The following is a 16,690-nucleotide window of genomic DNA, read 5'->3' as shown; positions in this document are numbered from 1 at the left end:
AATTATGCTATGTAACCCACAAAGCATGTTTCTGACCCAGAGAATTCACATTCTAGACAGACTAGAAGGGGAAGGGAGACAGAGAAGGTTGCACATTCACAGATACATAGTAAAGCTGAGGTAAAGAGGCAGAGGGAAGAAATAAGCATGAATACCTGTCCTGAAATGGACACACTTGCATTGCTGGTTTTACTGAATGCCCAGCCATTAGTGCTTTGACTGCAATATAGATAATTTACCAACTGGTATCACATGGTGTCCTCCTCTTTCAGACTATCATCAAAAGCAAGCTAGCAAGACCCAGGGAAAAGTAAAGTCATCATCTGGCTCCTACTAATACCACAAAAAGGGTAGAGAAGTGCTTGGCATTTCTCACCTGTATCAATGCTATAGGAGCAGACACTAACAAAACTTGAATGTCACAATTCAGGATGAGCCTGCAGGTTTAGGAATGTGTAAAACCCTCACACGCAACACAAAAAGCAAACTTGAGAAAGGATTCAGCAGATAGGGAGCAAAAACGGGGTACGCCTTTTTCAGGCACTTTCACTATTTACTCCAATCTGTATATGAAAAACAGTATCCCATTAATTAAAAAACAAACAAACCCCCACCAAAAAAAAACCCAACAACCAACCCAGAACACCTTCCCCAAGAAAAATATTTTGAGAACAGCAATAAAATGCAGGATAACACACCTTTAGATCAACCCCACAAGCCAACTTCCAGGGAGGTGAATATATTATGTCAGTTTTTCAAACACAAAATTAGGTGACCCAAGCAGCAGAAACCTTTGCCAAAAACCTTCCTCACAAATGAGTCCAAAACAGCCAGTGGGTATTTTTTAAGTGCTCTTACCCAATAAAGTACACAAACACATACAATACTTGGAAATCTAAGGCATCACCACAATGATCAGACACCACCCTGCATTTCTTCTCCACTCTTACCAATCCCATCCTTAGCCTTGTCTCAGTGCAAACTGCAGATTATAAAGCACCAAGAGCTCTGCAGAATTTGTAAAGCTCCCAAAGCTTTAAATAGGCATCTGTAAAATCAAGCTATGCAACAGTTAAGGCTTGAAAGCCATGCAACTTGAGTTTAGCCGTTATATATATATATATATGTACATACCTACTTCTGACTATATTCTTTCTGCTGCTTCATTCTATTTTCCCCAGTAGTATTTCTGATTCATTCAGCAAATGGACAACCGCCCAGTTTTTGCCCTCATCCTGTGACCCATTAAATGCTCACCATCTGCACTCTACACTGAATATAAAAGCCTTATATTTTATGCAGCTCTGTCCATAACATGGTAAGACAACATACAATAAATGTAAACTTGGCGATAATTTCATAAGATCAATATTCCTATTCTAAAGGTGAATGGCTGGCACAAAAATTATGAAAGCCCAAAGGGTAAAATAAATGTCCACTACCTTTGATTGCTCAATTTCAGGCACTCAGTGCCTAGTTTTTCAGACAGTACTTTTAACAGAACTTTAACTGGAACTGTGTTTTGAAAATATAAACCCAGTTGCTCTTCTGATTATCCAGCATGCCTATAAATGAGGCCCAAAGTACCTCAAAATGCAAGCAAAATTTAAAATAATTTCTACAATCTATTTTCCTATTGTTTCTCCAGCTCACAAAAAATCTCTGGTTTATTAGTGATTTGCATTCAAATAAAGGAGCTCATATGGAAGAGTTTGTGAGCACTGCTGGGCAGTGTTAGAGGCTCAGGGGTAATCTTCACTTGACACTTACTCTGACTTTTGAGCATGCTATCACAGATTACATATTCACTTGGTAAAGATCTTGAATACTTGAGTACTTACATTTTAAAAGAAAACACAGAATTTCTACAACGAAAATCAAAACATACCTGTTTGCCATTACCTGTGGCTTTCAGCCCACAGCACTCATTTCTACCACTTGTATCCATTTCCACATGGAAAGAAGTTTCCTCCCTTGCCAATACTATAGGAAGCAGAATGAGAAACAGATTCTGTGGGCTCCCAAATTCCATCACATGCACGTCAAACTCCAGCAGAGAGATAATACATGCATCTATACAGTGTTTTAGTTCAGATCAGAAGGGGCTCCTGAAGCCTCCCAGTTACCTGCACTTCATGTGCTTTGGCAAGGGCTGTGCAATAGTGTCTGGAGACACAAATCTGATTTCTTTGAAATTAAACTGAACTAGAGTACCTGCTCCAAAGGCAAGTAAACATTTAGCCCACGGACTAACCTAGGCAAAAGCAGTATTGCCCAAAATTACTATAGCATCTATATTGGATCTTCAGTGTCAACCACTTTACCCCACAGAAATATTTTTCCTGTACTGCACTACTCAGTTTAGTAAACAACGCCAAAATTTAACATTCAGCCTTTTCCCAACTCCATCTCCAATCTTTAACCATGCTGACCAATGTGGAACTGACAGACAGCTTCATTGTATCCACACTAGACAGATGAAGAACTTGCTTTCACATACACAGCTTGCCTTGAAAGGGTGACAAAAATTATCTGGCCGCCTAGGAGACAAAAGGAACAGACAGCAAACAGCAGGAACAAGGACAGAGCTGGACGTCATCTTGAAAGCTTCCATGAAAACCAGGCACTCAAGCAAGCAGTGATTTTGTTGACAGAAGTTAAACATACAAACTTCAACAATTGGGAATGGTATACTTGTGTACCTTATGAAAACTTAGGTCAAGCTCTCATAACATTGCGAGTATGGGCAAAATACAACTTGCTAAATACCATATGACTTGGTCAAATGTGAGCAGAACATCCACAAAGAACAAAGACATCATGTTCCCTTAATCTGCATGATGCATTCTTCAAACCAAATCGTAAAGTGCCTCCATGAAGTCATAAAACCTCGTTCCAATAATTTTACAAAAGAAATTAAAAAAACAAAACCAAAAACCAAACAAACACAACAACAAACACCAAACCAAACCAAAACCAACCAAGATCTATTTAGAGCTGAGATTTCATTGGGCGGGGTGGGGTGGGGCAGGAATTGTCTTGCCATAGTCTCACCCTGAGCCAGTTATCATTTAGCATAGGTGTAAGAAAACAAACAAAATGTTTTATCCTCCTCAGGTACAGGAGAGGTACAGCTCAGCCAATGAGAATAACAGCTCAAAATCTTACAGAGAGAACAATGTGTAATGGAAAGCTATGTGCATGTAAGAATAAAAAACATACAACTATAATGTGAATTATCACCACCAGTTATTCAGCAATGAATGATGTGAGTGTGTATTAGACATACTAAGCTATTACAGATCCTGCTGTGTGTAGCCTAGCAATTTCAAAATTAAATCCACTATTTTGGTTCAAAACTAGTCATACAAGCACTGCAATTTCTAGGCACAACTCATGCCAAATATAATAGTAAAACATGAACACATATTCACAGTTTTAATATTTGGATCAGCTACACAAAATACAAATCCATTATATCATTAACTGCATTAAGCTATCTACATAAGAAATTCTCCATTTGCATGACCTCTGCAAAAGTCAGTAGAAAGTATATAACTTTTAAAGACATTTATTTTAGTATTTTAAAAGAGTTAAATGTAATTTATGCCATGCTTTTGTGAAAACAAAGTTATTGCTAAGGAAAAAGTATTTAAGGAACCAATTCGTAACATAAAGATAAAAGAGGAAAAGGTCACCGACACTCACAAGGATTTTCATCCTCAAGAGGAAATTCTAGCATAACATTGGATTTGAACAGCTGGAAGTTTCCAACTCTAACACAGACAGCATCTTTAATAAATCATTAAAGAAATTTAAGCCCACATTAAAAAGAAATACAGAAGAAAAGTTTATTTCCTAAAAAAAACTAATTTTAATATATGCAAATTTCATCTACTAATTCAGATTTTAGGCTAAGCTTCCACTTCATATAAGCTGTATTTTAATATCAAAAGCCAGTTGGTGCAGTCAAGGCCTCCAGAATCCTGCTACTTCACAGCACAGAAGGCATTTGCCTCATTCAGAAAAGCAGCCAAAGTAGAGAGGGAATTTTACTGATACAGATAATTCCTAACTGAACGGCACAAGTAAAACTGAGGCCCACACAGCCTACCAATAATCCACTGAAAAGCAACAACACAATGGCACGAAGTTTTGCTTACCAGCTACAGCAAGGTATGGAGAGACACCCAAAGAAGAACATTTCCAACAAAGTACCCCACAAGAGAAACAGTGGTTTAGCAGGTAAAGCACCAAAGATGACCCAGGAATATTGCATTTTACTCTTTCTGCCAATGACCCTCTCAAACTCTTTGGAAGTTACCTTGTCTTGGAGCTTCTCTGTTTTCTCATTTTTAACAAATTTTCCTCAAATAAGAAGAAAAATAAGTATTCAAGCCTCTAAAATGCAATGAATGCCTGTGCCCTCAATAAAACACTTTGGATGAATTAAAGCTGACGCAGCAGTTTTGTTTGGGGGGGCTTGTGTTTCTCTGTGGATTTTTGTCTGTTTGTTCTTTTGTGGGTTTTTTAAAAGTTATTCTTGGAAAAAAAAAAAAATGCAGCACTTCTGTTCTTATTGCTGATGAACTAGGCTTTGAAAAAAAGATCACCCAGATAGAAGCAGAAGCACTAAAGCCTACCTGATCATGTGCAGAGTCTAAAACAACAAGTTTAGTTTGGAAGATGCTTCACAGACAACACTCAAGAACATGCGGATATGACAGTTCAGCAGATAGAGATTTAGGAGTACTCTCATTCTTACAGGGAATGCTTCCCCCCTGGAATTTAGTTTTTCTGCTATGCACGATACCAGCATTATTTGTCCCCCGTCTATAGCAATTTTTGGCCCTCCACTCCGGCACAGAAAAAAAGTTAGGACCTATACTTCCTCATTTATCTGACAGGGCCAGTGAGCAAGGTGCACTAAGCAGCATTCCTCTTCTCCAACCTTTAGCTCTTCTTTTCAAACTCTACAGCTATTAGAGGAGAAAAAAAAGAATTTTTAGAGGAAAAAAAAATAGAATATGAGCTACAAAACCACTTTGAAATGAGTTCTTGCAAGAGCTAGGAGGTCAAGACAGAATAATGTATATGCACTCTAAAAAGACCTTAAAGCTCAGGCTTTAATGTTTTTTCTAAATCTGTAGGGCCACTTTAGCAGTAGCATTTTAAACATAAACCTCTTCAAGCACCATGTTTGTTGACACATATTTGTCAAAAATTGTCAAACCTTATCACAATTAATACGGCATCAGCTGTGGCTTGTTCCTTAAACATCATTATTTTCTTGTTCCTGCTCCAAGGTAAGTCAAAACTATTTCCCTTTCCCACCAAAACAATGAGTTGAGGAATGAAAAACATCTACAAGAGTTCAGTAGAAGTTGGTTATAAGATACAGGGGAGTTAATGTTGCCCCACAGCAACCAGATAGCAGTACTGATGGATATTCTTCCATCCAATTTCTAACCTTCAAGTAAAAACCAACATCAAGTATAAATACAATTATCCAATAATTGCCTAATGCCAGACAGCTAGGAACTGAAGAGTGACAATGACTATTATCTGAAACCAATGTCAATTTTCCAACTACTGCCTGAAAATTGCTGCACTAATATTAAAGGGGGAAAAAAAAAAAAAAGGAAGCAACATTTTCCACAGTAAAGCTGAAAAAAGCAATTCCATTACAAGGCTCAAAAATCAAACCAGTTGGTAATTTTCTTCAATTTATTGGGAAATGTCAGGAAGAAGAGTTCAGAGATAATGGCAAGGGTATTTGATAAAGTTGACAGATACTTAAGAGTAGTTCAGAGAACCTTTCTTCTCTGAATGATATGAAGAGACAAGATTCCTCTTTCAATCAAAAGGATCATAAACCTTGCAAAAATGCTTTCAAATGCAGTTTTTATGCAATTAATACTAAGCACCTTACATGACGAAAATATAACTAACACTCCTGCTGTGAAGTCTCAACCTTGCTTCATGGGTGAAACATTAAGAAATTGAGAATAAGCAGCAGTGACAATTCTGAAATCACACCAGTATGGGAGATGTTTGTATTGAGGCACAAGGTTCTTTGTAGCACTGATTGTATTACTGAGTGTTTATACAGTATCCAGTGTGAAGGGACACTTTTTCAGATGAAAACTCCAAGCACAGCCCTCTAATAGCAGCCACTTCCTTAAAGTGCTGCTTCTGTCTGTGTTAGTCAACACCAACATCACAGGAAAATGCTTTTCAATATTGGACACATACACTTCATCTTCCTGTTTATTGGCAGCTGAAAGGACTTACACATAAGATCCTAAATGTTTTCTTTCCAAGCTGATTTCAATCCAAACTATGAAATCCAGTTATGACATAGGTTAGAAGTAGTATTTCTATTTCCTCTATTAACTTCCAGCTTCCCGTTTGCAATTCTTACGTATGCTGCAGAAAGCGAAGCACATAATGAACAACATGATGTAGGCAATAGTAATCTGGTTTGTGCAATAAATGAGCATCAAATCCAATAAGCTTTTTCAAAGAAAGCTTATCTCATCATTACTAAGAATTACTCTACAATAAACTGTATGACTAAAGATGTAAAACAAAACATCAATGTACATTTTATAATGAAAATAACCAAAACTAATTCATTAAGGACAGGAAGATACTGGCTGAAGGGTGTTCTCTCTGACGGGCTCTTAAGAATTCACCATTATAGATCATGAGCTGTCAAAAAAAGCTATTTATCCATGGGAATACCTAAAATCTAGGATGCAAGTTTGATTCAAAGGTGAAATCACACTAAGAACACTGGGGTTTTTTGTTTTGCCTGTTTATGTGTTTTGGTTTTTTCTCTCTTCAGAAACAGTAAGGACTAAACCACTTGCTTCTGTTAAGCAAAAACTGGTTTGGCCAGTTAAGGATTCCAGATCTCAGACTACCACGGAAAAAGAGTTTACAACATCAGAACACCACAGCCTGGCATTATGTTGGCAAAACACAGTTCCAAACAAAGATCAACTCAGTTACTGTGCTTTTAAAACCATGGACTTTTATCACACACTTGCAGTGCATGTGCACGCAATGAGATGAACTCAAAATCTCCACTTTGTCACATGTATCAGCAGTACACCAATAACAAAATCAGCTGGAAAAAAAACCACACTTGGAAGTATTAGAAAGCAGACATTCTTTATTACAGTGCTGGACACTTTCAGAGGATATCTTCTCTAATCAAATGTGTGTGTGAAACTTTACAATGGGGTATTTATTCCATCATGACCACACACATTCATTTTAGTGTACTTCCGAACTAACACATAAACATCATTTTTCCTAGGACTAATCTGCATCTGTCTCCTACTGGAAGCCCCTTTATGGTCCTAGAGGGTTGTCTAAAGGGGTCTCTGATGGTCAGACTGTATAAGTGCTTCAGTATTACATGTGACCTTTCCCTGAACTGGTTTTTGGGCACGTGTTGTCACTTCTTGAGACGGAACTTGGCCAAAAGAACCACTATATTCCTCATCATCTGTTTATCCAATAGTTTCAGCTATGTTTATCATCCTGTGTGCATACTTTTACATTCTTTTATCCTTTTTTGCTAGTTAAACTTTAAGCTCCATCTAGCAGCTCCAGGGGAACCAAAAATTTTTATTCACTGTGTCTTCTATAAATACAGGATATTCAAATGTGTATTTGAATGAAAAGTTTTTATTTTAAAGCCCAGAGAACAACTACAGCATCTGAAATTTTGCAAAAACTTTACAAGCTACTCACTTTCCTAGGAATTTAAAAATAAAGCAAAATAGCCAACATCTGTGGAGGTATCTTTCTCAAATGCAACCAGAAACGGACATTTTCTCAATCAAGATCTACTTCACTATAGTTATATTCTCCTGTTATGTGAGAAACTGAAATACATCTTAAAATAAGCAAGAGACACTGAAAGTAAGTCTCTTGTCCATACAGCAAGCACAAATCTGGTAACAACAACAGTAATTTTAATTAGCAAGTGGAACAAATATTCCCCATCTTTAAAATGATCAGCTTCTCAGTGCTCTCCATGGGAAGGAAAAAAAAAATAGCAGAGGGCTTCACTACACTCTCCCTTGAATGAACTACTATCCAACACAGTCTGTATTCCTCCATGTCTATTCTCTTCTTGCTTTTCCCAGCTCAGGAATCATCCCCATGAGATCAGCCAAGCCTCATCTCCAAGCACCATAACAGCAGCAGTTTAAACATCTGCAGTATGCAGCAATCCATATAAGCAATGGACACTACTTTGAGATGTTACATATTTTTCAAATTAATTCCATTTTAATAATATTTTAGTAACATTTAGAATTATACTCCTATATTAAAATATTTTATCTGACTTTCAATATATTATCTTACATTCAATTCCATTACAGCAAATGATTTGCTAATGTATTCTAAGGGCAGACCTTCTACAAATCTCAGCTACCACTGAACTTCTAAAATTCCTGCAGATGTGTGAGGACCTCAAATTCTTTCTAGCCTTTTCACCATGAAGAATAAAACCCAATTCCTTTTAGTCTGGGCCTTCAGTCCACTTTTTCAATGACATGCTTAGTCAATTGAATGACTGGGGTTTATATATGTGTGTATTTATACATACACATAAGACTGAGAGGAAGCAGTAGAATCAAGAGCATTACTCAGCCAAAAGGCACATCAGAAAGGTTATGATGAACAGGTGGCATTGAAGTATAGAATATACCACTGAAGTAATACAACTAGTCTGCTCAAATGCCACATTTCACAGTAAGTACATCTTCTGCAGCCTAGTCACTTTAACTGGAAATAGAAGAAAACACAAAATCCCAACTACAGAAAATCACGACGCTATAGCCAAACCAAAATAGCTTCTTCACCTTTGGACATATTGTTCCAGAATAAAAAGTAGAGATATGGAAGTTTTCCTTTGCCAAAGATGGCTTAGCTACCACAATTATCACTTAAAACAAGAAGGTGTACGTAACTTACACTCATCTAACTTTGCAGACAAATTGAAATTCTCAAACAGGTCTGTTCACTTAAACAAGTGCTGAAAGACTAGCAAAGTTGATTCAATGGATGTTGAATTTAAAAGACTTCCCAAAGGAAAGAATGAAAACGAAATATCCATACTGAAGAGCTACATCAACTTTCTTTGTAACACAAATAGTGTGAAGATGCAGACATCAAGCAAACAGGTTTTCACTTGGCTACACATAGTTGTCCTTACTTTTCAGGAGAAAATTAAACTCCAGTCTAAACTCCCTAGTTCAAGGGAAACAAGGAAAAAAAAGTGGGCAAATTACTCAAGAAAAATGTACATCAGTCAAAATAATAAATATGAAGAAAGCATTCTGTAATCAAGGCTGCAAAGGATGTATCACAGTACCTTCATTAGGTCAACACAGAACAGGTAAACATGAGTTAAAAGTCAACAAATGTTAGGAGTACTGAATGATAAAGATGACTCATCTATTTCAGTTTTATTGGTTTTCAGAACTCTTGCCTAAAGTCAACACAGTACTCAAGGAAAAGCCCCCGGAGAGAAAAAGAACACAGCCATGATAGAAGAGATTTACAGCAGAAACCCCCAGAAACAGAAACCACACAATCCGTAAAAGTGACTCCTGTTATCTTCCTGATGCCTTACTCTTTTTTCTTTATTTGACTGTTCTTTGAGCACTCCACTATTTCTTTCCAACATCCCAGAACTGCAGTATTTTCATAGCAATTTCTGAACCCCGTTTTGGATTCAGAAATGGGTTGTATTGTCATGAGTGCAGGTGAGTGTTCACACTTACACCACCTCAATGACTTGCACAAGGATGGAAAAACAATGTGACAAAATGAAGCAGGTGTACACACACTGTTCAGATAAAGAGTGTTTCATTTAGATGTTTACTGCAGAAACCTTAGGTGTAATAACATTCCAGTTTTTCCACTGCTTTGTAAAAAACTGAAAATATACCCAGTATGAAAGCGTGTGAGAACAAAATCCACTGCTGCTTCTGTAAATATTAAAGAATTAAAGCAGCTCTGTAATTTACATCCTCATAACAGTATTAATGAACCTGAATAACATAGATGTATTTCCTTCTTACACTAAATCTGTCTATCACTTAATAAGTCTTTTCTAGCACTGAAACCAGTGTTTGCTTTCTTTTCCAACTCTGTTCATGGCAGATTTCACCTCTTCCTTCAAGATAGTCACTTTCTCTTGTCAATTTTTCCTCTTATCCCAACCATTTCATGCTGCTCTATGTATTTTTCATTGCAGAGTTAACTCTTTACCTACTGTTTGTTGACTAGGTCAACACTTAACCACTGATAGTAAAACCCGGAAAAGATGTCACTGCAGAGGACCCTTCTGATGATATATTCCCTCCCTTCCAAGAGTCCAAAGGGAAATTAAGAAACCACTAAAAACTTGGCAAGCACACTCAAACAATTCAAAACATCCAGTCACTGAGAACAGCACATACAGAATGAAGAACTGAACTTTATTTTCAGCTTTTTTTATCCACCAACTACAGTCTCTACCTATCATCATAGAAGACCATGTTTTGCCATCCACCCTTCATTCTCCTGACTGCTTCTAGCAGCACACATAACAAAAGCACAGGGCAAAGCAGGGGCACAATTTGCTTACTCTACCACTCCCTTGCCTTCAGTGTTTGCATTTTACACACCCGTGAATGCTAATTTTACTCACATCTATTACTTATAAATTTCCTGGATCATATCTGAAAAATCAGTAACAAGCTGCTCTGGGTTCCACTACCATACACAATGGTCTAAGAATCAATGATGAAAAAAGGAAACTTGGGACACTCTTCACTTTATTCTTTTTTCTACTTGGATAATGCCTCAGTCAAATGTCAGGCCATCTAAATTCTGGGTAGTTATACAGGGCAAACATTTTGATATCCATTCCATGGTTAGACAAAAAGGTTTTTTTATCCGACTACAACATTTCAGCCCTCCAGAGGCTACATTATGTTGCCTTGGCAGAAAACAAGGGATGATAAGGCATCACTAATGCTCCAAATTTTGTGAAATAACAGAGATCTAACTAGGAGACATACTCAGATGTACCCTGCAGTCAAATCAGGCACATAATGCTTCTCAGCAAAATTCTCTACCCCACCTCCAAGGCTTATCTTTTCTCCAAACTACATCTGAGCTCACCTCCAAGGCATCGTAATAAAGGAGAAAAAAAAATTGCTAAATTGCTTTCTTACATCATATGCATGGAAGAAAACAGTATTTCGCAGATATATACAATGAAAAAAAATTCCTGCCCCCTCTCCTTGAGGGCTTAAAGGTGAAACATGGGCTCAACATACATCAGTGCTTTTATGTGGAATCAAGTGTGTTAAGGGCATGGTGAAAGCAACCAGGGCAATTCTCTGTACAAGGAAGCATATGGAGAAAATCATGTAAAGATACAGCAAACTGGCTTATGATCACTAAATGAGGGAAGTTTCTGTGGTTTATGCAATTCATGTTTAGGAAGACTTGGATTTTTATGTCTATTCTTAATGAAAAAAGTCAGTTTAGATTCCTTGAAGATTGATGGCACTCACATAGAAACCTGTATTTATTCTACACAAATAGCAAACTTTAACAAATAAAAGCTAAAACTAGATTGGAAAAAAAAACCCAAGCCAAAAACCAAGAAAAGTGTGGAAATGGCACAGAATTTTTTTTCAATCTGCTGAAAAAACAGCACTTATTTTTACATCCTGGAGTTTAAGCCAAGTGCATAATCATAAGCATGACACTTTATTTTGTCCACATATCTTCACATGGCTATACTGCTAGCAGTTGGAGCCACATTCTTCCTTTTCTTATCTAGGAAAAAATCACTGAAGTTCAGATTCATAATCAGTTCAGACCATATTTCATGATCTCAAGATCAATCTCGCAGGCAACTCATATAAAAAGTTGATGTTCACATATTGTCATGGTCAGCCTGCCCAACTATTCCTCTACTACAAATTATTTCTACAACAAATCAAGGGCAGAAATAACCCCTACAATTTCTGTCCATTTTCAGTAAAAAAATTTTGCTCCCTCTGGTGGAAGCAGTAAAAGCAATGTTTATTCTCTGAACTCCCCTAACCCCACAGAGACCAAAAAGCCAAAAAGAAAGCGTTGCTCTTCCAGAATCACTGTCAAAGCAAATTTAAATGACATTCCAATTTAATGACAAGTAAGCTGACACATCACCAAGGTAAGTAATTTGTCAATAGAAAACCAGCAAGGTAGCGATAGAATTGGAAACAGATCCAAATCCAACACATTATTTGACAGGCTTCACCTTAGAGAAAGAAGAAAGAAGCAGTGGCATAAATATGACACGAGAACAGACAGGAAAAACATAAAGCTAGGTGACAGATGTAACTACAATAAAATAATTCAAGTTGCAACCTCAATGCATTATGCAACATGTGATACTCCAGCAGCCCGGTCTTTATAGTAAACCTTCCCATACTCATCTTGAGAAGTTGTCCAGGTGGGAAGGACATGGCTACTTTTATTCCTTCTTTCCCCTGAGAAGACACAAGGAATATGCAGTACATTGATATTTATTCACTCATTCATTAAGACCTAATGTGCCACAGCTACTGACAGAATGCCTCCTTTCCTGAGCAGCCAACTTACATTCTCCATGATATGAAAAGAAACAGTTTTTATGGGGCTTCAATCCCAAGCAGCGAATTTTTTTCCTTACTACGAAATATAGAAGAAAGGTAAGTTTGATCTAGGTTCTTGCTAACACCAAGCATCTTCGCTTTCATCAAGTAACAAAATAACAACCAAAAAATTGGCCCAAGAAGCCTATTAAGAACGCATTAACTTTTCCAAGTAGCCCTTTAGGTTAACTTGGTGCCAGACAAAACAAGAGCCAAAGGAAATACACACAGAAGCAGAAAACAAGTTATTCTCCATTCCTTTAGCTACCTAGTACTCTAGTTCCAAGAAAAAAATGTCTAGGAATAGCAAATTGTTAAAGTAACAAAGCTTTTATTCTGCAACACAGTTGGGCACATAGAGGAGACTGCTGTGTCATTTGGCTCTGATGGAGCTCACCCTTCATCTTCTGCACTGACCTCCAATCAGCACATAACCAATACCATTCTCAAACCTCTGCCTCTCCTTCTACCAAACATTAAATAAAAAACCAATCGATTTCTCACACTTGATCCACACAGAGATGTGGATCTGACTGACTCATCTCAGAGATAGCAACCTCACCTTGAATTTAATTTCTACATCCGTCCACTGCCAAATAGGGAAGGTTCTCCATTCATTTGTTTGAATGCCAGAGAGTAAGGTAACATGGACACATGCTACCTCAATCTGTCTTCCAAGAATTATATGCCTTAGAATGACAATTAGATAGTAATGGCTTAAACCTAAATCACAATTTAAGCAACATTTTGGATAAAGATTAGTATCTGCGTGTGGTCAAAACTGAAACTGAGTGGAGGAAAAAAACCCTACTGATCTCCAGCAGTTCTGAGTGCTGATATTATACCAGAGTGCCTATTTCAAGCAGCTGCTACATTGGTATGACTGTAGTCATAGTACAGATTTGGAGCAAGTAGTAGAAACAATGTAACAAAAAAACCTTCATTCTTCTATTATTTTTTCAAAGCATTGCTACATTTTCATTCTGAATATGCTTATAGTATCACCAAATGTCACTCATAATCTCTGACAAACACACCAAAGAGTATCAGCACTTTCTTTTTCTTCCCTGCCCTCATTATCTCCTTCACTCCCTTTGATTTGATTACACTGAACACAATTCACATTCTTTCTGTACTACAAATTTACTATCAAGATAGAATCTTGAGCTGAGGTTGCAAAAACACTGTGCTTTTTTTAATCAGGTTTTTTATAAATATGTTCTCCTCAGTGCAGCATCATTTTCAGGCTCTTCAGTTCATACTCCAGTGACAATCAGTGTTCTTCATACACAACTGGACCTATATTATGTACAGTCCACTGATGTCTGAAAACAATCTATGTCTGACTTCCAACCACTTAGAACAACCCTTCTAAACCAGATGTTTAGCCACTCCCCAATGTGATTACTCCCAAAAGCTCCAACACTGCTCAAAGTGTACTTTTACAAAAACTTCTTGGCTATACAGGAGCATCTGTTGCAAAACATTCAGTACAGGGATGTTTACCAGGCTTTGATAAAAAATAACTTCATGATCATCAAAATGCCATACCCACAATATTAAAACAATTTTGGTCATAAAAACAGCCACACCATGTCATAAAACAATTAGACTTATGACTACCAGTATGAGTAGAAAATTACACACTACCAGCATCCTGCCATAAAAAGTTGGTCAACTCTGATGTGTTTTACAGTACCCTATAGAAACTGCTCATTTTATGGAAATAAACACGTGGCATCTGGCAAGAGCAGCTTCCTGCCTGCAGGTACGAGGCACCAAGCCATGAGGTGCCATCGATCAGGTATCATTGCAAGGGGTGCCCAGTATCTATTCCATCACAGCAAGCTCAATTTCAACTTGCCTCTTTTACCAGTTTTCTAAAAGGTATTTTTTCATGTATATCCTTAACCATGGTTCCATTCAGACAAATGGCTGGGGAATGGGGGAAGAAAAAAAAAAAAAGAGTAACTCAGTCACTTCCAAAATATTTTCACTAGGCATGCTTCTTCCTCTGTATTTAATTTTCAGTTACTTCTCTCACTTATTAGGTCCATTTTCTAAAACCAAGCCATCAAAGTCTCCCTCTGTTGAAGCACAGGCTGTTTTCTCTGATGTGTTTCACTCATATGTACATGAATGAAGTATTGAAAAAAAAAACAAAAACAAAAAAAACACTCCATGAAATTTCTTGGTACTACAAAATTTCTATAAGGAGTTACTTCAGATGTCTTTTCTTATGTATTCCTAAATACATAAATATTCTGTAGATTTAGGAGGTTTAGACCATTTCCCCATTAACAAACATTCTGGTCCAACTACAGTGATTGAACTCAGCAAACCTCAGTTTCCCAATCTTATTTTGTAATCTTCTCATGCTTCGTGAAGACACTAGGATTAACAACCTTCAGGAATTTTTATATCACTTGGACAATAGATACCACAGAAACGCTCTGCCTACAAGGCACATACGAATTCCCAGCAGCATTGTGTGCGGCGCACATTATTTAACACCGCGTGTAAACCCCCTCGGCAGGCGCATCCAGGCGCGGCGCCCTGCTTTGCATTTGCAATTATTACCCAACCTTCGCATCCCTCGAGCTGATACCGGCCCCACTCCCAGCTGCGGCTCCACATCTGGCCGACTGACGATGCCAACAAGTTGGGGCGAGGCAGGGCCGGGCAGGACGGGCTCGGATGCGGGCGGGATGCTGGACCAGCCGAGGCGGGCGCACCTGCCCGCCAAGCGCGGCCGCCGCCCCGGCGCCCCCCCGCCCGCGGGTGCGGAGAGAGCCGCGGCCGCCCCCGGCTGCGGGCGCTGCCCGCCCCGGCCCGGCCCCGCGGCTGGACGGAGGGGCCGCGGGGGGACGGGCCGGGGCACGACGGCGCGGAGCGGGGGCGCGGTGCGGTCCCTCCCCGGCGAGCCCGCGGGAGCGGCGGCGGGGCGGGCACCTCCCCATCCTCACCTGGTCGACGGGCAGGCGCACGGCGTTGCTGAGGGGCTGCAGCAGCGTGGAGCCCGTGGTGCTGGTGGCCATGGCGAGGCCGGGCAGCCGCTCCCCGCCCGGGCTCCCGCGGCGGCGGCAACAACGGCGGCGCCAGCGGCCCCAGCCCCGCACGGCGCCGTGACAACAAGGGGCGGGCGCGGTCCCGCCGATGACTGACGGCGCCGACGGCCAATCGCCGCGAAGAGCCGCCGCGGAGTGACGGGCGGGCTCGCCCAATCCCCGCCCCCCGGCGGGCTGGGCGGGACGAGGCGGCCCCGCGGCGGCCGCTACGCGCTGAGGGTGGGCGGGAGCTGCGCGCATCGCGCAGGTACCGCGGAGGGCCCGGCGCTGCTTCACCCGATCCCGACCTGCGCTAGGGACCAGCCTGTGCCGGTTGGGCGTGTGATAAAGTGTGTTTGTTCACTAAATCTGGGTGAAGGGATATAGATGCTTTGCTCACTAGAAGGGTGAAGGGAAATAGATGTTTTATTCACTAGAAGGGTAATAGGATATAGATGTAATAAAGTACATTGGATATAGATGTAATAAAGTACATTTGTTCACTAGAAGGGTGATGGGATATAGATTGTAATAAAGTACATTTGTTCACTAGAAGGAGTGAAGGGAGATAAGTAAGGTATGTCCGTTCACTAAATCAAGGATGAAGGGAGATAGATAAAGAATGTCTGCTCACTAAATCAAGAGATAGATAAATTGTATAACTTTACTGACCCCTTCCTGTTGAGATAAACATTTTCAGGGACACGCTAATTGCGATGATTAACTGCATCTGAGGAAAGGCTAATCAAGACCCTAGCAACACAGGATGGACATGCGCAGAGTACATCGAGGACAGTCACGTCGACAAGGAACAGAACTGTATAAGAGGACACCAGAGACCCCGGATCGGCGCGGCGGGTTTGTGGGACGAAGAGCCCACCTGTCGCCCAGCGCTGAAACTGCTTTTGCTTTGCTTGCTGTAATTAATAAAAT

The 16,690-nt window shown here is 39.5% G+C and overlaps 1 protein-coding gene across 2 annotated transcripts in view; it reads right to left on the bottom strand.

The window, feature by feature from the left end:
• The window catches only part of MBOAT2 (membrane bound O-acyltransferase domain containing 2), a 95,532-nt gene extending 79,734 nt beyond the window's left edge, over nucleotides 1-15,798 (bottom strand). For both annotated transcript variants that reach the window (XM_066314831.1, XM_066314832.1), the window contains exon 1: nucleotides 15,677-15,798. In XM_066314831.1, the coding sequence (XP_066170928.1) occupies nucleotides 15,677-15,748 (72 nt within the window). In that variant the 5' untranslated portion in view covers nucleotides 15,749-15,798. The remainder of the gene's footprint in view (nucleotides 1-15,676) is intronic.
• Between the last annotated feature and the right edge of the window lie 892 nt (nucleotides 15,799-16,690).

This window comes from Sylvia atricapilla, chromosome 3, assembly GCF_009819655.1.
Source record: "Sylvia atricapilla isolate bSylAtr1 chromosome 3, bSylAtr1.pri, whole genome shotgun sequence".
NCBI lineage: Eukaryota > Metazoa > Chordata > Aves > Passeriformes > Sylviidae > Sylvia > Sylvia atricapilla.
Note: the sequence above shows the minus strand (reverse complement) of the source record. Positions and strands in the feature narration are given on the sequence as shown.